This window comes from Mus musculus, chromosome 18 (assembly GCF_000001635.26).
Source record: "Mus musculus strain C57BL/6J chromosome 18, GRCm38.p6 C57BL/6J".
Taxonomy (NCBI): domain Eukaryota; kingdom Metazoa; phylum Chordata; class Mammalia; order Rodentia; family Muridae; genus Mus; species Mus musculus.
This window is the reverse complement of record NC_000084.6, coordinates 75,129,089-75,154,978: the sequence shown is the minus strand read 5'-3', so window position 1 is coordinate 75,154,978 and position 25,890 is coordinate 75,129,089. Positions and strand designations below refer to the sequence as shown.

General features: G+C 44.5%; 1 protein-coding gene and 1 long non-coding RNA gene across 7 annotated transcripts in view; one reads left to right on the top strand and one right to left on the bottom strand.

Annotated features, from left to right (window-relative positions):
• The window catches only part of Dym (dymeclin), a 268,268-nt gene that overhangs the window by 131,988 nt on the left and 110,390 nt on the right, over positions 1-25,890 (bottom strand). The window contains exon 14 of one of the 6 annotated variants that reach the window (XM_006526218.4): positions 2,635-4,298. The exons of the other annotated variants lie outside the window; for them this stretch is intronic. Coding sequence (XP_006526281.1) covers positions 4,181-4,298 — 118 coding nt within the window. The 3' untranslated portion in view covers positions 2,635-4,180. Of the gene's footprint in view, positions 1-2,634; positions 4,299-25,890 lie in introns of those variants that run through there. 6 annotated transcript variants of the gene reach the window in all.
• Gm52344 lies at positions 22,891-24,644 on the top strand. The gene is made up of 2 exons (XR_003952616.1): positions 22,891-23,017; positions 24,165-24,644. It is a non-coding gene; the product is annotated as a predicted gene, 52344 (long non-coding RNA).

The following is a 25,890-nucleotide window of genomic DNA, read 5'->3' as shown; positions in this document are numbered from 1 at the left end:
GAGACCTCGGACGGCAGAGGATAGATGGCTTTGAGGCATGCTTATTGCCAAGGTTTGGTAATGAACTGGACACGGACAGAAAAGGTAAAGAACAGAGTCCTGGGTTTCTGGATTACATGAAAGGTACGGCCATTTATTTTACTAAGACAGGAATGAGAAAATCTGGTCAAGAAAGACCAGGAAAAAGTAAGGTTTCCATTTTGAAATTTGAAGTGAACCTGAGAAGACTCAAGACATTATCCAGTGTATGACTCACCACACATGCCGTAGAGCCCAGAAGAAATGGCTGCCTAGTTCTGAAGGTGGGAGTGGCTATGGTCACCCCAGAAAGTGGGGAAAGAAGATGGGTTGGGGTATGTGCTGGCTAGTTTATATCATCTTGAAACAAGCTCGAGTCATCTGAGACGAGGAAACCTCAAATGAGAAAATGTCTCCCCAAGATCTGGCAATAGGCAATCCTGGAGAGGGCATTTTCTTAGTAAGAGGTTGATGGGGAAGTCCCAGTCCATTGTGAGTGGGACCATCGCTGGGCTAAGCAGGCCATGAGAAGCAAGCCAGTAAGCAGTACCCTCCATGGCCCCAGCATCATCTCCTGCTTCCAGGTTCCTGCTCTTTTTGAGTTCCTGTCCTGACCTCTTTCAATGATGGACTTTGATGAAGTTTATTTGGACTGAACCAGATAAAGCCTTTCTCCTTGAACTTGCTTTTGTTACGGTGTCTTATCAAAGCCGTAGTATCCATAACTAGGATGGGGACTGCTCTGATTTCCTTAGGTCCCCTTGACGTGTGTGTGCTGAAATTCTAACTGCCACAAAAACAGTGTTAGGAAGCTGTGTCTTTGGAAAGTAACTGGAACTAGATGAAGTCATCAGAGTGCAGCCTCGTAAACAAGACTAATGTCCTTGTAAGAGTCTCGAGAACTGTTTTTTTTTTGTATGTAAGGACATAGAGAGAAAACAAAAACCAAAACCCACTAACTAAAACCCAGGAAGTAGTTCCTCATAAGACAATGAATCCACTCTCCCCTTGGCCCTAGACTTTCCGGAATCCAAAAGTATGAGAACACATTTTGCTGTTTATAAGATATACACTCGATGGCATTTTGTTATAGCAACCCAAACTAAGACATGGTGATGAGAAAACTAACATTTGCTATCCCCATAAGGTTATTTCAAATGTATTTTGTTAGGGGCTGGAGGGATGGTTCAACCCTTCAGAGGGGGCTGGAGGGATAGTTCAACCCTTCAGAGCACACTGATGCTCTTCCAGAGGACAGGGCCTTGATTCCCAGGGTTTACATGTTGGCTTAGAACCATCTGTGACTCCAGTTCCAGGGGCTCTGACACTATCTTCTGGCCTCCACAGGCACCAGACACATACATAGTAAGTGGCCAAAACACTCAGACACATAAAAATAAAATAAAAAAGTAAAAAAAAAAATTCTACTTTTAGGATTTATTTATTGCAATCCTGGGGATGAAAACCCAGCTATAAACACTAGGAGGAAACCACTCCAGCCCAATCACATTAAATTTAGAGACAGGAGGATGGACCACTACAGAATTTTGAGTGGTAAGGAAGATGAGGAATAAAAAAAAAACATTTTAAACAAACAAACACACACACACACACACACACACACACACACACACACACACCAGGGTCTGGCGGGATGGCTTAGGAGTTAGGAGTACGGGCTGCTCCTGCAGAGGCCCCAAGTGCAGTCCCCAGCACCCACATCTGGTAGGGCATGACTGCTTTTAACTCTAGCTTCAGAGACGCAGGCAAACAACACCTCTGTGCTGGGCAGCCACATGCACCCATTTGAACACCTTTACACCAAAACACATAAAACACAAATTAAAAAATAAAATCCTTAAAGAGAACCCTACTATCTGTTTTAATACAGTCAAGCATATCTTCTCCAAGGACAGGTCTAAGTTCTCTCTCTATGGATGGTACAGTCTGGATATGGGTCCCCTGCGTCTGTCACAAGTCTCATGTGCTGAAGGCTCGTTCCTAAGATGAGGGTAAAGAGTTTTAAAAGGGTGGTATGTAGTTCATTTAGGATGGCATCTTCCAAGAGACTCCAAATGTCTTCACATGAGTAAGAGTGAGCAGGGCCCTGGCAAGGGAGTGCTCTAACATCATGCTTGCACGCAGCCAGGGTGCTGCTGCTAAGTCCTCCCCAGAGGCTGACCCAGTGAGACTGACTGACTGGGGTCTTTACCCTCTAAAACCTGCTAGCTAAAATATGACACCTTTCTCATAAAGATTTGGGGATGAGGCGGTGAGAAAGGAAGGAGAGGGGGAGGGAGGGGAGGAAGGGGGGGGGGAGAAGGGGGAGGAGGAGGAAGAGAAGGAGGAAGAGAACGAGGAGGAGGAGGAGAAAGAGGAGGATGGTTGTTCTAAGGAGAGTTTATCAAACATAACACAGAAAGTAGGAACCTACCACATGGAGGTCCCTAGTAACCAACTGTCTTCTTGCTAATATGAAAGTAGCGTTCATTAAAATACAACTTGAATGTCACTCACTGAGATATGTTTAACCTCTCTGATTTGTTCATGTATATGAACTAAACACACATTAGGTTTTTACAAGAGATTTCCACAAACCAAAAAATTTACAAAATAGCCGAAACACACAATTTTATACTATTTTTACACAGTTCAAAATTCTCATATCCAAGCAAATAAAACCCAGAAAATCCAGGATGAATGTCAAGTGTCCACAGTGGAAGGAGAGCACCTTGAATCACGTCACTCCTTGGCAGTGCAGGCCATTTTTCCTGGAGCTGAACTCCTGCTAGCATGAACCGCTCAGAGACTGTTTAGTATGGAGGACTAGCCCAAGAACAGGCCATGTACTGATGTACCAATCAGGAGCCAGCTCAAGGGATGAGGTAACCACATACCCCACTGCCAGTAAAAAGAGCATTCCCCAAAACTGTCAGCAATATTAATACCTTTTGTGCAAACTTTTTTCTCAATTGCTAAAGAAATTCAAAACAAGAAAGCCCTAACTTTATAGTATAAAGTTGTTAGCTAAAATTTGACTATTATAGATATATTTAATAAAATTCTGTGCTAATTAAAAAGTTTCCATTAAGTACTTTTATCCTATTTTAAGCCGCTTATTTCAGAAGTAAACACAGCAATAAAAACCTTAAACCAACATTTGTAGAAACTAAAAAAAAAAATAGAAAAATTGAGACAGTAATTTTTGTCGTTACTAGCTTACTGCTGTGAGAACTTGTTACATCAGACACACACCTGGGAGCAGGTACAGAGTTAGCCGTCTTACATCTTAAATTTGTTTCTAAGAATGTGAGCATTTCAACTTGTAGTCTAAGATCTGATTAGTTTCATTTACAAAACTACACACACACACACACACACACACACACACACACACACACACACACAGAATAGTTGTATATATTGATTTTTTTCTCATACTGCCAAAGCAGATCAGACATTTGAAAATAAATTTAAAAAAATGTATAGTCAGTAAGTGTCATATGCCAGGTGCCTAAAAATACTGACTAAGCAGGAGGAACGTCATGAAATACACCATCGTCTGTTTTTTTTAAGATACTCCAATCTGTATTTGCAGGTGTGGGTAGCATTTCTTTCTATATGGTGCTTAAGCAAAACAAAAACAAAAACAAAACAAAACAAAAACCTAAAAAACCCAAAACTTTTGACATTGGACAAAGAAACCATTTTAAAAGAAATACCATGACTCTCCGTTCCCGACGTTTGCTCTGTAACCGCCAATGTGGCCTTGCAGCATGCGAAGCTGGATGGGTTGCAGCAACGCAGTTTGCTGTATGTTTTCAAGTTGCACTTCAATGTACTAATAGCATGTTCCTGTCTGCTCGCCTCGTGGTCTTCTAGCTAAGTCTAAAACTGACCAAAGCAGACACTCACTGCACACTCCCTTCCAACACTTGAGTCAGATGCAGGGAGCATTACAGAAAGAAACTGACTGAAGCGTATTCCTTGATTAGCTTGTTTCCAATGTCACTGTGATCCTCCTTGTAACAAAGGAGGTGCTGACTCCCATAAAAGCCAAACTGGACTCGGTAGGGCTGGGGTGGAAGGGAAACGTGACCCCGCACATGCTCCTTAATGAAGTAGCGATCCAGAGAACAGGTCTGGTTGACATCTAAAGCATCTACAAGTCATCTGAAGGAATCAGATCTGAAGGAACAGCAGCACGGACTGTGAACTTGATTCCGAAGTGCTCTACAGACCACAGGTACCCATCCACACTGAATATCTGGGCAGGAACTCTATGAACACAATGGAAAGACTGCATTTACAAAGATACAGAACAGCGAAGCAATGCATTTTATGATTATCAGAAGGCTTGCTCACTTTTAAAGTCAATGTATTTTACAAACTCCCTCTTGGCAAAAGGATTCATAGCTACTGTAAAATTCCTTCAAAAGATTAAGTTTTGATTCTTCACCATACATGCCATAAGTATTAGCTCAGTGACATGCGATAACCAGGAACCATGAAATCAACCAGCTCTCCTGAGACACATTAGGTGTTTGTGTCACACCCTTCTGAAAGGCTGCAAAATATATTCAAAATAAAACACTATCTAATTAGGAGTTGAAATTCTACTAGGGTCCTTAAAACATCAGAGTAAGTACTCCTGGAGAGAAATCACACTCACAACTTGTCAACGGAGGACCTTCTCAGAGTCATTTTAAAACTGTGGTCATGGATGGACACCGAAGATGTATACCAAAGTTTCCACATCCCTGACCCTGTCACCCAGACAGGTGCTGTGACACATGCCTGACACACTGAACAAGGTCATCATGGAAACAACACTCATAGTGTGTGTGTGTGTGTGTTTGAGAGAGAGAGAGAGAGACAGACAGACAGACAGACAGACAGAAGACTGCCTGGATCTCCCCAGATCAACACCCCCATCTGCCTAACGGCTCCGAGGACCCAGCTGCTGCCGTGATGTCCCAGTATGTTACAGTGGGCCTGGTTTTTGAATTCCTAAAATTAGGCTCAGCTCCTTGCATCCGGAAACAGGGAAGTTAAAGCCCCAGGCCCTGGGTTTCGGCCCGTGCTTCCCTGGAGTGGCCTGTTCCATCTTGCCCTGTGTGAGACCCCTGGCCCTCAGGCACATCTCTGTGCTCTCCCCCTTGGGTGCTGTACTGCTCACTGCCTTTCCGACACACTCGAGCATAAGCTCTATGAAGGCAGATTCCAGTTTTAATTTTTGTTGCCCTAGTTCTTGGCCCAGGGCTTGGCAAGGAAAGCACGCTGTTCACTGATTTACAGGATGGAGGCATGTTGTTCACTGATTTACAGGAAAAAACTGGCAAAACCGGCACTCCACACTCAGCCATCTCCAAGTTAGCTTGCTTATGGGAGTTTCACGCATCACAATTACCTTTATATTATTCTGACAACCACAGCAAGGGTGGGATATGATTTGGAGTCATAACCATAACCATAAAATCACCTCCTTCCTCAGCACGGAGCAAAGGTCCATCAATCAGTGACAATGGGAATCCTCGGCCGTGAGTCCTCTCTGAGGTCTTAGCTGCCTTTTAAAAACAAAACACAAGACCAAACACACGATCTCTCCACTCTGCAGAAATGCAAAGGGTTCAATCACGGGAGCCACCCAGGCACACAAACGGAAGCTCTCCATTTTCTCCTAGAGAGTGGACAATGGCCCAGGGAATCTCACGGTTCGCCAACCTGAGCTAACTGCTAGCTGGGACCAGTCCCATTCTATGCCTTGTTTTGGACTTTCTGGCATAAAATTCACAGTATTTCTCACAAATTTAAAACTGGGGTGCATTATAATAATCAACATGCCCTTTACATATGAAAGGCGTAGTTCTAGAGAATGGACAAGATCCTGAGAGAAGACTAAATGCAGACAGGAAGGCAAGGCCATGCTTCTGCTAGGGACCTGCGCCAGGGGAGTAGAGCAAGTCCTAGGAAGCTCTAGGTCAGCAGAGGAGACTGGAGTCTCCAGCTCCCGCTGTGATGAAGTTAGCAGCTTTCAGACTCTTCCCTCTCACCCTCACTTTCTTATGGTCCATGAGATCAGTTAGCCAACAGTTTACTCAGTAGTTAGAGGCTAGGTGAAGATTCAGACTATAACTATCCTAGGTACAAATGACAAGCAAGACAACTTGTATCTTGATTATTTGTCAAAAAGATGGTGAATCTAGGATGGTACAAGCTGTATCAAGCAAGAGGTTAGGCAAAAACTGTAGGCCCTGAGGAGTTAAGTATCAGGAGGAAATGAAAGGGTATGCTAGCTGTAATTTTTTAAAAGATGCTAGGAGAAACATGTCACATATTGGTAGAAATATATTTGTAAGATACATAGCAAAATGACTTGAAAGTGAAATAAAGAATTCTGCAAATCTAACAGAGAAGGCCCAGAGAAGCTGCTGTGTGGGGGTGAGAACTGGAGCTGACCTTCAGCAGAAAGGACACCAGTCACTGCCAAATCAAGTCACAAGGTAGCACCCAGACCTCTAAAATGGCGTTCGTGGGAAGACAAGACTAAGTGCCGGGATACAGACAGGGATCCAAATGCTACAGCCACGTTGCAAATGCATCGAGCAGTTTCATATAAAGTTATAGCAATTGCCACTCAACTGACACACACCACTCCTAGTATTTACTCAAGAGAGATGGAAACTTAGGTTCCCACAGAAATCTCTACGTAAATATTTATGGCAACTTCATACACAATTGCTCACACATGGAAACAACCCAAATGTCCTTCAGTGGGTGAATGCATAAACAGCACGGCCATATAACAGAACACTGCTCAGTAATAAAAAGGAGTGAGACACACAGGAACAGGGTTAGCACAGATTTCTCAAGACTCCATTTCCAGTACACTGGCAGAGGAAGGCCATAGGCAGAAAGCGGTATGAGCTGGCAGAAAGGCCTAATAAAAAGTAGCACAAGGGGCTGCTTCGAGACAGAATTTGTCCTTATTTTGATTGTGGTGGCAAATATTAGGTCATGATTTTCTCTACTGGTCAGTTATACACCGAGGAGGGAAATGTTTTCTCATAAATAAGATAAATTCTAAGCATCCTTGAGATTTAGTAACAGGGATGGAAATGAACATGTGGTAAAGAATACGTGGTGGCCTTCCAGAAGACCAGAGTTGGGGTCCCAGCACCCACATCAGGTGGCTTCTAGCAAACTGCTAATTCTAGCTCCAAGGGGCCTTTGACCTTTGGGACACCTGCACTCACGGATGTACATGTGATTAAAAGTAACTAAATATTAAAAAGGAATTAAGAGCTGAGCGTGGTGGCGCACGCCTTTAATCCCAGCACTTGGGAGGCAGAGACAGGTGGATTTCTGAGTTCGAGGTCAGCCTGGTCTACAAAGTGAGTTCCAGGACAGCCAGGGCTACACAGAGAAACCCTGTCTCGAAGAACAAAACAAAACAACAACAACAAAAGGAATTACAAAGAATGGTTGTCTATGGCAGAGCTATCTTCTGCTAGCTGAATACACTACTGTATATGGGGAGGAAGAAACTCAGGATACAGAGCATAAGCTCAGCCATTTGCCTGTGAAGAAAAATCTTTGGTACCCAGCCGTCTAATGTCTGTGCACTTCTCACATCTCATACTTTTTCCATCCCCAGATCATTCTCACGAGTCTCAAAACAGAGCTATGTACTATAACTACACAACTTTCCCAGCTTCCTTCCACGGGAACTATGCTGACATAAGAACGAGGGAAAGCTTGGCCACACCCTGGCTATGAATGCCACCACGGCTCATTCAGAGCACCTGCACATCCGAGCAGACAAGAGGCTGATTAAAGAAGAATTCTCTCTCAGGGTCTTAATGGAAGTCACAGGAAAGAGTCAATGAGGCACTAAATATTTAATTCAAACACTCACTACACTTTGTTTGGCAGTCTGAAATAGATGACTTATAATTAATAAAGAAGACTTTCTCCAGAAGAATCCATATTCTACCCTCCAACAGATAATATTCCACAGAGCAGATATAAGACTAAACAACAAAACCAGGCAGAAAGGCCAATAATCTACACAGAAATAAGAGACCAAAGTTTGTATCTCACAAATATATTTTTAAATGAACATAGAGTTTAATCAAATGAACACTACCTTTAAAAAGCACAGACTTCATAAATATACTAAAGAATGCTATTTTTCTAAGAATGTTATCCACAGAAAAACTCAGTGAATCCCAAGACTGACCTTAGTGAAACATCTTTCAAGAAGTGTGTTCTATTTTCCCCTTAGCTATTCACTCGTCTGTCCATCTGAGAAAACACACACACACACACACACACACACACACACACACACACACACACACACAAATACAATTGGAGTGAAATAGCGATTTGGACAACAGAAGAAAGGCTAACAAAGTAGCCTGAGAAGAGCAGGACGTCCCAGAGCCCTAACTATCCCCATTGTCACCAATAAAGAAAATGAGAGATTTGTAGGAGAGGACAACAAACCCAAGCTTTAAGACCACGGTTTCTGACGAAGGACACCAGATAACCACACTCCAGGTCAGCTCTGTGACCCTAAGATCAGGAGGGCACCTCTTTACTTTTACCCAGTTTTCCTGGGGCCCAAGTCCTCCTCGTTCTTTCACAGGGATGGCAGAATAGTAGGCAGTGTGTGCGCACGTTATATTGTGTGTGTTGTGTTTGTGTTGTGTATGCACGTGAAGGTGGTCATAGTGAACACTATCCCACGTTGTTTAGCATGAAAGCTACTGATATTGGCACCAGGTACCAGATTGATCACTTTACAAAACAAAATAGAGTCGAGTGAGTACATTTTTACCTGGTTCCTCAGAGCTAGCAGCAATCTGAATCAACTCTCATCAAATAAGCAGACACTGGAATGCCTAACTGAAGCAGGCTTCTGCACTAGCGTACCTGGGACTGAAAACTTATCAGAGGAATCTCAACGTCCAAGCACAACTAAGCACTAACTAGATCTGAAGTGGGCCACAGTAGCGTGCACCCAATGGTTAGTGTCTATGTCTGCTTTTACACCTGCTGCTAGGCAAAGGGACAGAGGTTGAAAACAAAAATCCCAGAAGCTAAGATTCTTGACATCAAATAAAGAACAAGCAATTCCTTTATGATAACAATCAGTTCTATTTACATTCTCAAATTCTTTGATGTCAGCTTGATGGTCCTTTGGTTACTGCACCTATTGAAACAGGCCTGAGCCTAAGACCTCACTTCAGTGACCTTCACTCAGCTGGAATCTCCTCCCCTGCTGGCCCCTAAGCTGGATGCGGCTGTCTCCTCACCACAGCCTTGCTCCAGCAAGCCACACCAACATTCTCCCGGATTAAAGTGAATGTCTAATTCCTAAACTGTATTTCAAAATATCCTTGTGAAAGATAAAATCTTAAGCCATTATATGAATTAAAGATGCACACATGGTAAAATGCACAGCCTGGGTACAGCCTGGGGGCTTAGCTCAGGCTCAGTACAATAGCAAGAACGAAAGCAGTCCTCTGCAGCTCTATCTCAGTCAAGATGCCACACGGGATAACGCTTTGATTCATTCAAAACATAATTACTTAGATTTACTCTGTAAAAGCACTGTGCCATATATACAGTAGAAAAAAACAAATCAAGGCTGGGCGCTCTTTTAGGGATAGTCTTGGTGTTCATCCGTCAAGTTACATACACTGCTTATTTATTGATTTTACTCCAATGTGACCCTAAGGGCCTTTAATTGCTCACGAAGACACTAAGGCCCCGGTCTCTTGGATTCTAGTGAGATAAATGCACCTGGCGGGGCAGAGGCTGTTTGTTGTTCCCTGACGAAGCGTGGATCCCTTTTTTCTCATAGATTTCTCAGCTGGGCAACTGCGGGATAAAGACTATTTCTCGGCTGCCACTGCCACAGAGACGGGCACGTGCTTACGAGAGCTCTGCGAAGCTGCTAGAAACTGTCCCTCAGCTTACCCAGTGCCTCGTTTCACCTTTTAGTCTTTGTCTCTCCTCTCTACCCAGTGCCTTGATCTGAAATGCTACAGAAAGCATAAGAACAGGCCTTTTATTCACTAAAAAGAGTTTCAGTCTGAGGAAACTGTAATAGGCAGGATGTTCCCTACCCAAAGAGGGTCATGTTCTAATGTTAAAAAAAAAAAAAAAAAGGATATCTTGCAAGTCAAATGGAGTTACCAGGGACTGGAGTGTTATTTAGTGGCATAGTACTTGCCTGGCATGCATAACACCTAAGATTCAATTCCCAATACTTCAAACCAAATTTTTTAAAAAAGGAGGTAGGGATAACAAATATAATTCAGACTGCAGAACAGGCTGAGGCAAGACGGTGGTCTGCAGGAGTCTGGTGCACTTCCCTCTACAGAGTAGTGCCAAGACAAAGACGAAACAGCATCCATTTCCCTGGCGCGCTGGAATCACAGCTATAGTGTCCTGAGAATGGGGCAGGGGAACAGCAAAGAGACCTTCAGAGGCCTTAAAAATACTCAGCCTGCCACTCTGCCTCCAAGAAGGGCTGTGCCTGAGTGTGGGAAGAACAGACAGGAAGCCCCCAGAGGGCCTCCCACATTTGAGGCACAAACGCCTGAGCAGCTCTTGTGGGTCCGGAGTCCAGTTTGGAAACTTCAGAGCCACAGAGCCTGACTAGCTGACGTCTTGTGACATGCCTGGGAGGCTACCTCCAATAGCTGAAGTGATCGAGACCTGTGAACACCTACACCCAGCTTTCCATGGCCACAAGGAGCAGACTGGTGGTCCGCTCTGAGTGGGACAGCCCTCAAAGCCCCTGGCCTACCAGGCTGAGCACTTAAGGTAAGGGTGGCCTCAGCTCTACATTTCTCAACAACCTGATCAAGCTTGGAAGCAGGTCCTCCCCAGAGCCTCCCAGTAAAAGCCCAGAGACCATTTGGACCTCAGCCTTGTAAAGTCTGGGACAGAGAGATGCACTGCACTAAGCTCCATTCTGTCCTCAGGACGGGGATAAAGGCTTGTCCAGGATAAGCTGATGGGGCCGAGGACTCTGAAGGAGCTGCAAACGGAAACCAGCCAGCACAGGGTCACCGGGGCAGAACCTCCTCCTCAGAGAACTTCTACCTGGAAAGAAATGGCTCTCTTTGTTTAAGGTGCTTCACTTTTCTGTCATGGACAGATGGCTCTAACCCTGACAATGCTACCTGAAATCCTTCCAGCATGTCACAGTGTCATCGCCACCAGCTAAAAACAACGGAGCTGGGCACAGCAGTACACTCCTCGAATCCCAGCACTCGTGAAGGAAGAGGCAGGTGGCATTCAAGGCCAGCATGGTCTACACAGCAAGTTCCAGGAACAGCTAGAGCTATATAATACAGAGATTCTGTCTTTAAAAACAAAAACAAAAACCTAAAAGACAAAACACACACACACACACACACAGAGCTAAAGAAAAATATCACTTCAAGCTGAGAACACTTTTTAAAGAAAGGTTTAGTGAGAACACTTAGCTTTTCAGAAAGTCTATTTTCACTTAAATTAAAGACAGGAGCATAATACTTCAAACTTAGTATTTAGTCTATGGCCCAATTCTAAGAACTTTTTAAAAAAAATGACATGAGATCATGCTGCTACCCATGTTTGGACCAGTCAGGGTTAACAGTTACTTACAGGATACCAGAAGGCCAAGTAGTAGACAGCCTCAAAACATAAGCAGGTGGTAAAGAAGGGGAGAGAGAGACAGCTTCAAGTAAGTGAAAGAAAAACATACATGTAGCTTGGAAAAATACCTAAACCCTGAAATCATCACACACATCTTATCTCTTCATAAGTGCAGTATGGAGCTGCAAATCTAGATGGGAGCATCTAGGGGTATGTGCACTGTGGAGGGCTATGTGCAGCATGGAGGGGTATGTGCAGTGTGGAGGGGTATGTGCAGCATGGAGGGTTATGTGCAGCATGGAGGGGTATGTGCAGTGTGGAGGGCTATGTGCAGTGTGGAGGGCTATGTGCAGTGTGGAAGGCTGCGTGCAGCGTGGAGGGGTATGTGCAGTGTGGAGGGTTATGTGCAGTGTGGAGGGCTATGTGCAGCATGGAGGGTTATGTGCAGTGTGGAGGGGTATGTGCAGTGTGGAGGGGTATGTGCAGCATGGAGGGTTATGTGCAGTGTGGAGGGCTATGTGCAGCATGGAGGGGTATGTGCAGTGTGGAGGGGTATGTGCAGCATGGAGGGTTATGTGCAGTGTGGAAGGCTGTGTGCAACGTGGAGGGTTATGTGCAGTGTGGAGGGCTATGTGCAGTGTGGAGGGCTATGTGCAGTGTGGAGGGCTATGTACAGCACGGAGGGGGAAGGCTAGAATCTTTACATTACCCTCTTCTTATAACCTGTAAGCAACAACTGTTTAAAGAAATCCAATCTTCAACATAAGATAGCTGATTTCTAAAATTAAATACTACTTGCAGGGCTGGGAATGTAGTTTGGTTGTCAGTGTCTGCATGGAACTTCATGCATGAACCTGTTGGGTCTACACATTTGTAATCTCAGAGCTTAGGGGATGGAGGCAGAGATACCACAGTTCACTCATCCTTGGCTACACAGTGAGTTTGGGAGCTGCCTGAGATACATTTTAAAAGAATTTACCTGAAAACACCCTCAGGAGGTAAATATGCTTGCTGCTAAGCCTGTGGATTTTTAGTTCAATCCCTAAGTCACACAGTAGAAAGGGAGAAGTGACTTCCCCAATTGTCTTTAACATGTCTGTCATGTCATGTGCCATGTCACACAATTAAATGTGTTTAAAAAATCCTAAATACTATAGTAATTTAATCATATTTCTCCTATGTCTTATGGCTTCTCAAGGGTCACTCTGAATAATCTAGAAAATTCAACTATAATGTTAAACCCTTCGGAGGCTGGGATGTGGCTCGGGAAAGCAATGGCCTGGCCTGGTGAACAAATGAGACTTCAACCCCATTAGGAAGGAAGGGCTTCCAGCACGTGCTTTCCTGCCAGGGTGGTCTGTGAAGACACTCAACATATGTGACAAAGCATGCAGACGGCCATTTCCAGTCACGCTATTGGTACTCAGAAGAGCTTCAGTTTCATCAATTACGTCCCACTCTAAGTAAACCAGTATGTGGATAGAAGAAACTCTGTATAAACAACAACTCCGAAAGAAAAAGAGGTGGGGGTAATTCTAAATGCAAACCTTTTGAAACCCAACAGTGGAGACACATAGGGGAGAGCATGGAGTGGTTGCCCAGAGGTGCTCACTGTCCTGGGCATGAGCATGCAGGAGGCACAACCGTAAGTGGGACAGGTGAGCAGAGGCAGACATCCCTCTGTGAACATGTATGCCTTAGCCAGGCAACCTGAGGGATCAGCAATCCCTCACCTTCAACCTGCTCTCCTTAGACTGCAACCCTCTCCCCTGCTTCTTGCTGAAGCGTAGATGCCCCTCCGACCTGAGAGCAGAGCACTGAGCTCCGGCTCCTTACAAAAAGGAACTGCCTTGGAGCCTCTCCACTGCTATTGTTCTCTTAATAAAATCCTCAGTTAATATTTTGAGACTACCATGTTTATACATTGGAGCATGAATGAGTCATATACTGTGGAACTTGCCTACAAAATTCTTCATATAATATAGACTAGCTTTTACTTTAAAATCATTATTAAATGAACAGAAAATTGTCTAGAGTAACATATACCATGATATTAGCTTAACTACTTGTGGGAGTTGGGAGCAGCGTTCAGTGGCAAAGCACTTGCCTAGCACAGAGAGGAGCTGGATGCTGGATTCAATCCCAGCACAGGAGACAAAGGGACTGCAGTGAGGACGCTTTGGAAGTTGGCATCATGGAGAGCTTCCAGCTTGTCTATGTTTTCTGCAATATGCATATATGGTTTTGACATCTGTGAACTGCTAGCTTGGGGCAAACACTTTCTCTAAAATTATTATTTATATGGCTTGCATTGTTGTGGGTACTTGGGATACAAACAGAGAGCAAAGTGACAGTCAATGACCTGGAGTTTATACAGGAAGAGGAGAGAAACAGCCAGTGTAAAGTCTGGCACTCTACCCACCCCATAACCACTTGCTTTGGCTTCTCATTATCCTTCGAGAGTATCTGCATGTAAAGACAAATGAGTATTATTCTCCCCATATTTACAACACACACAGACACAGACACACACAAACACACACACACATTGTTCTATACTTTGGTGTTCTGTTTGTGAATTGTGGACTGGGGCTGACCCAGTCTTTTCCATTTCTCTCCTTACTCTGTGACAGGATCTTCTAACTGAACCTGGACTTCATCATTTAAACCAGCCCGGCTGGCCACTTAGCTCTGGAGAATTCTGCCTTCTAAGTACTGGAATTACAGTGAGCTCTGCATCTAGTAGGCATTTATGTGGATGCTGAGGGGTCTGAACTCCAACCCTCAGGCCTGTGGGGCCAGCACCTCACCCACTGAGCCATGTCCCCAGGCAGCCTTTTCCACATAATGGTCCCGTCAGTCTCCTTCAGTTCCCAACCCTTCTTCCCAAGGGCACTCCGTCTCTCAGTGCACTGAGAGCTGCAAAGCATGAAGTCAACAGCCCACAGACAGACAGACAGACAGACAGACAGACAGACAGACACATTGCCAAAGGCATGGAGCTACAATGTGACACACCACACCGCAGCCACTGAACCCAGCAACAGGTCTGCCTAACACGACAGGAAAATGACACCTCAGTCAAGTTTGTAAATTGTATTTTCTCCCCATGTAGAGGAAACTGTGCCTTTAAAAATCAGCTCTTCTCAGCACAGCAGCACACTGTATCTAGGCAAGTCAGGCCATACGCAGGCTCTGGGTACTTAGGCAGCTGTGAAACTGTGTTGGACTTAGTTAATCAGGTACTTGCCTTTTTCTTCTGAGACAGTACTGAGTGTGATTAGTTCTCTGAAGCCCAGCCCACAGTCCGGTCCACCACTGCATCAAATGAAATGCTTGCTGGAAAAGGTGAAATCCCAAAGCTGCTTCCTTGGCAGCCGCAGTGCAACAGCGCCACCAAGGGGAGCATTGCAGCAGCGCCTTCTCCAGTCTCCTCCACAAGGACACCAAGCCTGGGGCATCTACCTGACACACTGAACAGCTACCCCAGGCTTCAAGGCAATTCTCCATGAGCCAGAGGCAGCAGCCAGCCAGCAGAGCCCTGGCCTTCTCCAGATTCCCAGTTTATGCCCTGGCCGTAAATAAAGGCACCTTGGTGCATAATGAGCGTTTCCTTCTCAACAGAAACTAACAGGCAAAAGTTTATATTAAAGATGAATCAAGGAAGAAAAATGCAAAAACTATAGTTTAAATTTAAATTACCTTGTACTTTTTTTTTGTTTGTTTGTTTTTCGAGACAGGGTTTCTCTGTGTAGCCTTGGCTGTCCTGGAACTCACTCTGTAGACCAGGCTGGCCTTGAACTCAGAAACCCACCTGTCTCTGCCTCCCGAGTGCTGGGGTTAAAGGTGTGTGCCACTATTGCCCGGCGTCAGCTTGTATTTTTTAAAGTTTGAACAGAAACGTAGAATTTTATTTTAAGCCCAGACTTAAGAATAAAGTCATGCATTATCCAGGTACACTGGGGAATAATTTATGAAGCCAAAGTTAATACGGTAGTCACAAGCGAGCTGCGTCTCCCTGCATTTGCGCCCTATGGCCCCCTTTGACTGGTAAATGTGCTAGAAACAATGGTCTCAGATACCGGCTGAGGCTGCAGGAAAGCACAGTTCCTGCTGTCCCCGGACGGCGCTGCTTAGGATCTGGCTGCACTGAGATGGCCATGCTTCAATGGCAAGGTCACCCAGAGAACTGCGGCGTTCCAGTCAACCCTGTAAGTGGCTCTCGGCCAGCCCGGTGTGCTTCACACTCCACCACCCTCTGTGAGAAAACCTGCGAGACCTCAAGTGCAACGCCACCCAGCTGAGCCATCAATCCCCAACACTGAGAGAGCTCACGAGGCCAGCCCGATTTAGGCCACTGTGTCGTCGGGGGTTCTAGTACCCAGTAACAGACAGCCCAGACACATCCCTGCCCATACAAGGGCAGGGTGCACAGTAAACCTAAAAACGTTTGCCAGCGATGGTTCTGTAAGAGCCCACGAGTTCCCCAGAGAATAAAAACGGGTTATATATAGCCCCTCTCTACTCCAACTCCCTGATAACTATCTCCTCAATAAATATTTATTAAATGGAAAAATGAATAATGCAAGCATAGCTAAGTATTGATTATATTGATGGGAGGAAGTAAGGACATAACTAATTCAGATGATAGAGTTCACACACTCATGTGCACTCTACTTACGCCATCTTCTGAGAGGACACTGCAGAACAACCGTCTCCCTCCACCACGTGACTCCTTTAGTCTCTTACAAGATTTCTGAGGACTCCAAAGTGCGTTTTTATCAATAAATTTCACAGACAGATTTTAAAATTGAGAGTAACATAAAATATGCATTAGTTCATTTAAATAAGAATGAAAACTTTTCATGTGGACATAAATAATATAGTTCATGAAAGAATAACTCTCTAGTCAGATGAAAAATATTGCTTCACTGAGTTTACGAAAGAGCTCCTAAATGTTGACATATTTAATCACACGGTATGTTCCAAACCCTACATTCATTACCAGCATCGCTAGGATTACAAAGTGGTAACGTTACCAGGAAGCAAAGTCAATTAAAAAAAAAAAAAGCTCTTAACTTTGTAACCAACACCCACGGTTGTCCTGTTTGAAGTCAGCTCATTTAATTCATTTTAAAGAAAATGCCAAGTTTACATAACCACTGCCTGCTACTGGTTTTCTCATGTCAAAATTATATCCCATCCAGTGGCTAGTGTGCTCTCTCTGAAGGCAAACAGAGCAGTGGACAGATATGTGCTGTGGAAACTTTTATCACACAAAACATGAACACCACAAGTACTCAAGTCAACATTCATTACAATTCATCTTTCATACAGTCTTGTCAAGGATTATTTTAAGTGAAAATGGCTTTCCTTTCTTGCTGTAAGCATGTGTGGAGGGAAGGCACAGTGTTGGTGGGTTTAGGCTAAGGCCTGAGGGAAGGCATTGGGCTTAGTACATTGTTGGTGGATTGAGGCTAAGGCTAGAGGGAAGGCACTAACTAGGTCCTACTACAGTGTAAGGTGGGTTTACACTAAGGTTTTAGCAGTTTTGCTAAGGATTGCTACAGTGAAAATGGCAAAAGAAGTCTAATTCTAGGCCCCCTAGAGCCTAGAGACCACACTTGAAACAAGACTGTTGAAATAATTACAAAACAAACAAGACTACCATGCCCATGAAGTGAGCATCCACTCAATGGTGGTACATGTTCATAATCCCTTCCACTTGGCAGGTGAGGGCAGAGCGTCAGAGTCATCCTTGACTGCACAGCAATTCCAATATGATACTGCCTCAAAAACACACACACACACACACACACTCACACTCTCACACACACACACACACAGTCTTTCTCAGCTTGGTTCAGAGCTCCAGCACACACTGAGCTATTTGAGCCTGAGTAAGTTTAAGAGTTATCTCTGACCTCCATGTCCTCACCTCGATAACAGACAGCGCATACCTCTTAGAGCTATAGTCACACTCATCACAGAGCTGTCCCCGCTGGGACTAACACTAGGCAGCCTCTCAAAAGACCAGCTATGGCTGACACTTGCCTTCAGCATGAGGGTGGGATACACACTGACATTACTATCCTCTACTACCTGAAGAGGCATCAGATCATAAATCAGTCCTCCTAAGCACTGATTATCTTTACACAGTGTGGTTATGATAAATGAAATCCTATCAGGAAGTGTTCAAAATAATCTACAGGAGGGAGGACGAGGCGGGACTATGGATGAAGAAAGCTGAGGGCGACGCGATCCCTTAAAGAAAAGCTCTTGTTAGTGCGTGCATGTAAACCATACATGCTCATACATGGATGCATGTGGAGATCAGAGAACAACCTCCAGGCAGGCGGCTCTCTCTGAGTTCAAGGCAGGCCTGGTCTTCATACAGAGTTCCAGGCCAAGCACAGCTACACAGTGAGACCCCGTCTTCAGAAAAAGAACACTTGGCAATAGAAGGCAGTGTAGCCTACAGACATAGGTTCAAATCCCAGCACGGTTAACTTTCCTTAGACAAGTCACTTCTGAGATTTAAGTGTTTCTTCACTGGAAAATGAACAATGGACATACAACTAAGGTACTCAGTGACATCTCAGATATTTACTATAAACTATTCCTCATAACACAGTAACAGGCAGAGTGACATCACTTCCTTGAGTGGTACCCACTGCCACAGAGCAACCTAGTGAGAGCTGGCAACTATGCCAAACAAGGCAGTCCACACAGCATAGGGGTTCCTTCTGGCCACAGTCAGGAGATTTTAAACACACCCAGTCAGAGTGACAAGTTTTACCATCCATGCACAGATCAACTTGAGTCACCACAGCAGACATGGTAGGCATCCTCTAACAGGGTGGCTTTCCCTACTTCTACCATTGCTGGCTGGGTGACACTATCCAGCAGGCGATACGATCCAAGGTGCTTTACGTGGGTTAAGTCATTTCTCTTCGGGCAGCCCTGGCAGGACTTTGCTGTTTTGTGAATGGCCCCTTAGTTCCCTGTCTCCAGCCACACACACTCTTAGGTCTTCTAAGGGAGCAGTCTCCCACCTTGTCTGCTCTATCTCTCCAGGGGCTCTTGATTCAGTACATGCATACACTGGATAGATAATCATTTTAATTCTCTTTTTTTTTTTTTCCTTTCCTTTTTCCGGAGCTGAGGACCGAACCCAGTGCCTTGGGCTTGCTAGGCAAGCACTTTACCACTGAGCTAAATCCCCAAACCCCATTTTAATTCTCTTTACCCTTCTGTTTTTCCCTCTTCAGTTAGCATGTTTGTCTTGGAAAGTCCATGACATATGTATAATACAGTGAGAAAAATGCTTTATTAAGAACTTAATTTGGAGAGATGGCTCATTAGTTAAGAGTTCAATTCTCAGCAACCACGTGGTGGCTCACAACCATCTGTAATGGGATCCGACGCCCTCTTCTGGTGTGTCTGAAGACAGCTACAGTATACTCATATAAATAACAGAAATCTTAAAAATGAAGGAAGGAAGGAAGGAAGGAAGGAAGGAAGACAGACAGACCTTGGCTTGTAGCTCAGTTGTGGTGGCCCAGCACTTAGGAGAGGCAGGTGGTTCTTTATGAGTTCAAGGCCAGCCTGGTCTAAAGAGTGAATTCCAGGACAGCCAAGGCTACAAGACAGAGAAACCCTGTCTCGAAAAACAAACAAACAAAGGAATAAAAATGAATCTAATTTGCTTCATGCCAAATAGCACATTAATACATTGATGGGGAGGGGAAGGGAGGGAGTAGTAGGAGGGAGCGGGAGTGAGGAAGAGAGAAAATGAACGAGAATAAGCGTGGGCAAGGCCTAGCTCTTTCTTCTTTCTTTTGTTGTATGAATACTGGTTCATGAGCTGAACAAACTGACTTCTATATCTGCTCCTGCAATAATGTCTACGTGGATTAATCATAATTAACTCTAAGTCTCCACACTGCCATATGCCAACTGTGAAAAGTTGTCAGAGATGATTTTTAAAGGTTTTAAAAAAATCTGTAATTTTATGATGCAATATAATTTTTACCAAATATAATATTTCACTCAAAATATCCTGGATCTATCAAGGTCACTTAGATTAAGGCTTCCAAGACTGAACACCAACAGTGAGCTAGAGATTCATAAGGATCCATGTGGGTGGGAATCAAGGGACTGATGTGGCCACTCAGTTTCCAAGACGTAAATCCAATGGATACACAGGTAAGAGAGAGTCCAAGTGGGATCAACCAAATGACTACTCTGGACAATAATGGCAGCCAGAGGGTCACTCTTTTCTTGGGTGGTTCACCAAGGAACCCCACGGTGCCACAGGGGACATGACAAGTTTCCCATAAAACACTGACAGCCTTTTCCACTAGCATCAGAAATACACAGCAAAGAAAGATTTCTGGGAGGCATCCCCTAAAGAGCAGAGCCATGAGCAGCCTGCTGCTGTGAACTGTCTTGTCATGGATGTCTGTCTCTCTCTGCGGCAGGGGGCAGTCTGCTGTCACACAAAGCAAGGATGCCTCCCTTAGAAGTCAAGCTGGACATTTTGCTCAAAGCCTATTTTAAAAGACGACAGAGAGACCTAGCTAAGTGCAAGCAAGAGGGCATACGCCTCCTTCCTCCTCCTTCCTGACTAGCGATGCTGAATTCCTGCTGCCTTGACTTCCCCACGACAGACTGTAAGCTGGAACTGAGCGAAAGGCCCCCATTCACTCCTAAGCCGCTTCTTGTCAGGGTGTTCCTGTCACAGTAACAGAAGTGAATCAGGGCCACTGTTTTCCATGGAGTCTCACACTCAGGGCTCCAGTCCTAGAATACAACACACTGCACGTGCAGCTCTTACCCACCTTCTGTAAGCTGCACTGGGGGCATGGAGAGCAAGACGACAGTATGAGGACACTCACCCCTACTGCTTTAGTGACAATCGTTTATAATAAATATGAAAAGAGACGATGCATCAGACTGCCACAAAACTATGACAGGTCATCCTTTTGGTTTAAAAGTAGGGTAAAAATAAAATCCCTGGTCCTTATGAGACAGGACTGGGTGCTTGATAATACACAACTAAGGGTCGCAGACCATGCACCTCTACCATGCAATGTTACAATCTACAGAGCTCTAAGCATGCTAGTTTAATGGTTCATTTCCCACAGGGCAAGGCTGTCCACAGAGGTCTCTACTTACAAGAAAGCAGATTCGGGTAAGTGGGCACTGTCCTGCTTTGAAAGCAAACATTCTGCTTGTGCCAGCCGTCTAAACTGGAATTTAAATCAATTATGAAGTTTTCGCATGTCCCACCAAGCCTGCCAGGACACTGCTGTATGATACAGCAACTCTCTACACAGTCACAAAGTTCAATTAAAAGCTTAGAAATTTCCAACTGGGAACTGTAAATGCTCCTAATGTAACTTCTTAAGAAGACTAAACTGAAAGGCAAGCCGTGCCAAATTTCCCTGAAAAACTTCTCTGCCTTCAAAGTACCACTGCCACAGGAAGTACAGGAAGCCAGGTTTCTAAGACAAACATTTCTCCTTCCTTCCTTGGCTAGTGCTCTGCCAAGATCAAACGAGGATCATCGGAGACCACAGCAAGGCAGAATCTGGAGCCTGTCTGTGCCCAGGCATTGGGGAAGAACAAGTGAATTCTCTATGAAAAAGTCAGATCACACGCACTGCTGGGATTTGGTAAATACTGCACATTTATGATGGCTAGAGCTCTAGAGTCCCTCACAGGAGCTTGCTGAGACCCACCCATTCAAGTAAACTGCTACTATCAAAAACCTCTGCCTACATCCAATGGCATCACCATTTGCATCATTTCCGGAAATATTGACTATCAGAAGATACCAGGGCACTTGAGAGGCTGAAAGAGAATGGACTTAGGTTCAACTCATCCCAGGCAGGCCATGCAGCAAGTTCAAGGATAGCCTGTGGTACAAAGTGGATCTCTTGCAAAGGTAATGGAAGCCAGAAGGGATAGGGAAGAGCTGAGAGCAAAGCCCTTTCTTTCACCAGGTACCTTGGACAAGACCTCTGAGATGTGCCCAACCTGTGGCCCAGGGGCCACATACAGCTGAGAAACCAGCACAAAACTGTTGATCACACATTTGTCAAGACTGTGACGGTGTCACACTGCGATGTCAGAAGGTCAGAAACGCCGCAGTGTTTAACTGCATGCTGCTGCCGTGGGCCTCCGACGGCATGCACGCTGCTCTCAGGTTTCAGCTGGCCCCGTTTCCCTTGCCTGTCTCAAGCACTAGGACCTGCTACCTTCTCACTCACTGCTCTAACACACGGCCAGACGGCCGACACCCACTTTCCTGAGGTGGAAAACTGCTCAAACAGAAGGGGGAATTAAAGACTTAGAAATGGCACCAATCCCTTCTTGGGGTCTGCAGGGCAACTAACAGCAAGATAAAAATTTCATATCCACATCTTCCTTTTGCTATCTTCTTCATCTTAAAAACTCTGGGCAGAGTCCAGCTTTACTCTGCACGCAAACTTTAACCATCCAAGCAGACTCAGTCTGAAAGGCCGCACCATCTTCCCCAGCTCGTCCCTCTTCTACAGTGGAGATGGGGAGAAAGGTAACCAAGGCAGCTTTTTAATTTTGTTTTGGTTTTTTTGTTTTGTTTTGTTTTTTGAGACTGGGTTGGGTTTCTCTGTGTGTAGCTCTGGCTGTCCTGGAACTCACTCTGTAGACCAGGCTGGCCTCTAATTAACAGAAATCCTCCTGCCTCTGCCTCTTGAGTACTTGGATTAAAGGCGTGCGCCACCATGCCCAGCTTAACTAAGGCACCCTTATTGTTGGTCTTTACAACAATCTCTTCCAGACCCAAAGAGGGCCCAAAGGTCTTCAGATATTGTGCTAAACCTGCAAGTCAGCTTGGATTTGCAAACAGCAGAGCCTCGCAGACACACCTGCTCCTACTGAGAACATCCTCAACCAGGGAAAATGGGCTGTCCCCTCAAGCAATAAGGACTTCCTTCGAGCCGCCTGCAGAATTCTCAATAGAGAAAAAGATCAACCAGATGTCTCTTAGGCAAAACTATTTAATGACTGCAGACTTCACCTTGTCCCAAAACCTCCGCCATTAAAGCGTAACGCTCACTCTCCTCCCAGGACGGCCATTTTCATAAACCCCGTCTTGCTCTGTTTTTCACTTTTACTTTTGCTTGCTTTGGAGCCAGGAGAATGCACAGACCTGGCAAGGTGGCAACTGCTGGAGTCAGACACCTGCCGGGAATTCCGATTCTAACAGTCACTATTGTCACAGCATCTTACAGTTGGGGGGACATGCTACAGAGGGGAGTTAAAGATATTCTCCAAGACACCACAACTGGTAAGTTTTGGAGACACCACAACTGGTAAGTTTTGGAGCCGATATCCCAACCCTTGACAGTTGGCTCTAGTTTCTGTTACACTACACTGAACTGACAGTACAATGGAGACAGATCTTGACTATAAACAAATCAATAGGTGTTTCCCACCTATGAGTGTACAGTAGGTGGCTTCCTGGAGAAAAGATGAAGACAGGATGAGATACTGAAGAGAAATGCCTGGTAATCCGTGGTGTAGAAGCCAGAAACAGGAACTGGTGGGTACGAGACACAGAGGAAACTTTTCTTTGTTTTTAGTTTTGGTTGGTTGGTTTTTGGTTTTCTAAGACAGTCTCTCTACACATCCCTGTCTGTCCTGGAACTTGCTTTGTAGACCACGCTGGCCTTGAACTCACAGAGATCTATGTTATGTCTGTCTCTTGACTACTAGGATCAAATGGGTGCGACACCATGCCAGGCTAAAGGAAATTCTTAAAGTCAGGAAATAAACGGCAATGCATGCAGTCTCTTTTGTTTGTTTTTCCCGATAATGCCTTACACATAACCTACTCCTGTACAGACAAATCACTCACCTCAAACAGTGGGCGCACTAATTAGATGCTCCTCTCAAACTTTCTCAAGAATCTGTAAATCTGTTAATCAAAACACAGATCACATCTGCTGTGACTTCTCTAGGGTACTAAGAATTTGTGTGTGTGTGTGTGTGTGTGTGTGTGTGTGTGTGTGTGTGTGTGTGTGAGGGGGGGGCGTTACTGTTATCAAATATGAACAAATTGGGCACCACAAGAAATTGTTGCTTATATTTATGTCCAACTAAGAAGATTTTAAGTTTCATTAAAATCCTCTCATAGCATCATAGCAACATGTGACTCTTGTATCTTGTTGAAGGTCACATAAAATACTGGCTCCTCTGAGTTTTACAGCTGGCATATATAAAGCTGTATAGACTTTTCCTAAAAGAGAGTTTAGAATACATTCATGAAGTTTCTCACTGGGAAGGGTTAGCAGGATGGCTCTCCAACTCCCTGGACTCTGCACAGCTATGGCTTCTCAGTCCTTCCCATGCCTTGCAATCTAACCCTACGTATAAACATTTGGTAGAAAACGAGTTCTCTTCAGTTACAAAAAGCTATAACTGTATTCTCTAAGCATTTCCTTAGAAAATGAATCTTGGTTTCAAGACCCAGACTTCACTGTGCAGACAAAGCATCTGAAGATGGCGCTGAGTTTTGCAGAGTGAGCGCCTTCCTACATCACAAGGATGCACTGTCCAGAGCAGCCACTCAGATACAGAGCTCAGACAGGCAGCAGCGGCAGCAGCAGCACTGGGAACTGGCTCCAATCTGCCTGTTCTGACGTGATCACTGAATGAGGGTCACTCTATGAAGCCATAGCTTCTTTGTCTCAGTCCCATCTACAATTCATTCCTTCACTGCTATGTTGAACATTTGAGGTCCTCCCCAAGTCTCCAGCTCATCTTACTTCTTGCTTTTAAACCTGTGTATGTCCACAGCATGGCAACTGAACGAACTGTGTAAATTTATTTCCCGTTTTTTTTTTTTTTTCACTGCTATGTACTCACACAGTGGTGGTCTGTATAAGGACCTGTTAATACAAGTCTATACTGTTTGTTGAGCACATTCTCTCTTGTCCTTCACCTTGTCATTCACCTGTCCTCTTTCTCTCCTGGGACTGGGACTGCTGGCTCTCATGTGGATCCTTTCTCACTGTGACCCTACCCTCACCCTGGTGGCTGTCACTGATGTGTTCCAGAGCTTCAGTATCTAACGTCTGCTGTCATCACCCTGCTTCATCTATTCACGTGATGTCTTCTCACCGTTCTATGACCAACCGCCTCTTCCCATGCTAAGAATTCTACTCTGCTACAGCATTCCTGTCTATGTAAGCTCTTTATACCGTACACACACAAGGACAGATCCTTACATCTGCTGCTGAGTTACAAATTATTTGAGGGCGAGATCCTTATCATCGGTTCTGATATACCTTACATTACTTAACACAATCCCTCATTCACACACTGCTAAAAGAAAACCCAGTATGGTAAAGTAAGCACCATTCACAGGATCTAAACACTCCCACGTCACACATCTAACCTATATTCCTTATCTTGGTTTATTTTCTATTTTGGGGACTACAAAAAAACTGGGCATACTGCCTTTATTGGTAATGTTTTTCTAACTATTACATCTAGGAAATTGTGTTTAACTTTATCTAAAACACACTACCAGAACTTAAGTTATGAACTAATTCATTTGGAATTTGCATATGGGACAGGCCTTAGAAAATATTCATTATGGGCTGGAGAGATGGCTCAGTGATTAAGAGCACTGACTCCTCTTCCAAAGGTCCTGAGTTCAAATTCCAGCAACCACATGGTGGCTTACAACCATCTGTAATGAGATCCGATGCCCTCTTCTGGTGTATCTGAAGACAGCTACAGTGTACTTAGATAAAATAATAAATAAATCTTAAAAAAAAAAAAAGAAAGAAAAAGAAAATACTCATTATAAGAAAACCAATCTGAAGCCACCGCAAAACTCCATGTATACAGACAGAAAAGGACCACAAAGCAGCAGGAACCATTAAACTCCCAATGCTGGAATAAAGCCAGGGGTACAAGTTCACTCTTGGAAACTAAGGGCTACTCAGAATAGCAGGAAGACTCCAGGGTATGAGGTGACAATTATATTTTTGGTAAGAAATAAAGCTCATGTTAGTACAAGGTCAGCTAACCAGACAATCTCATACTATGTCCCACCCTACTGCAGTCACGTGTACAAAGAGCAGACATGAATTCTATTGTGAGTCAATGTAAAATAGTCTCTACTGAATTCTGAAAACAGATAAAGAATAG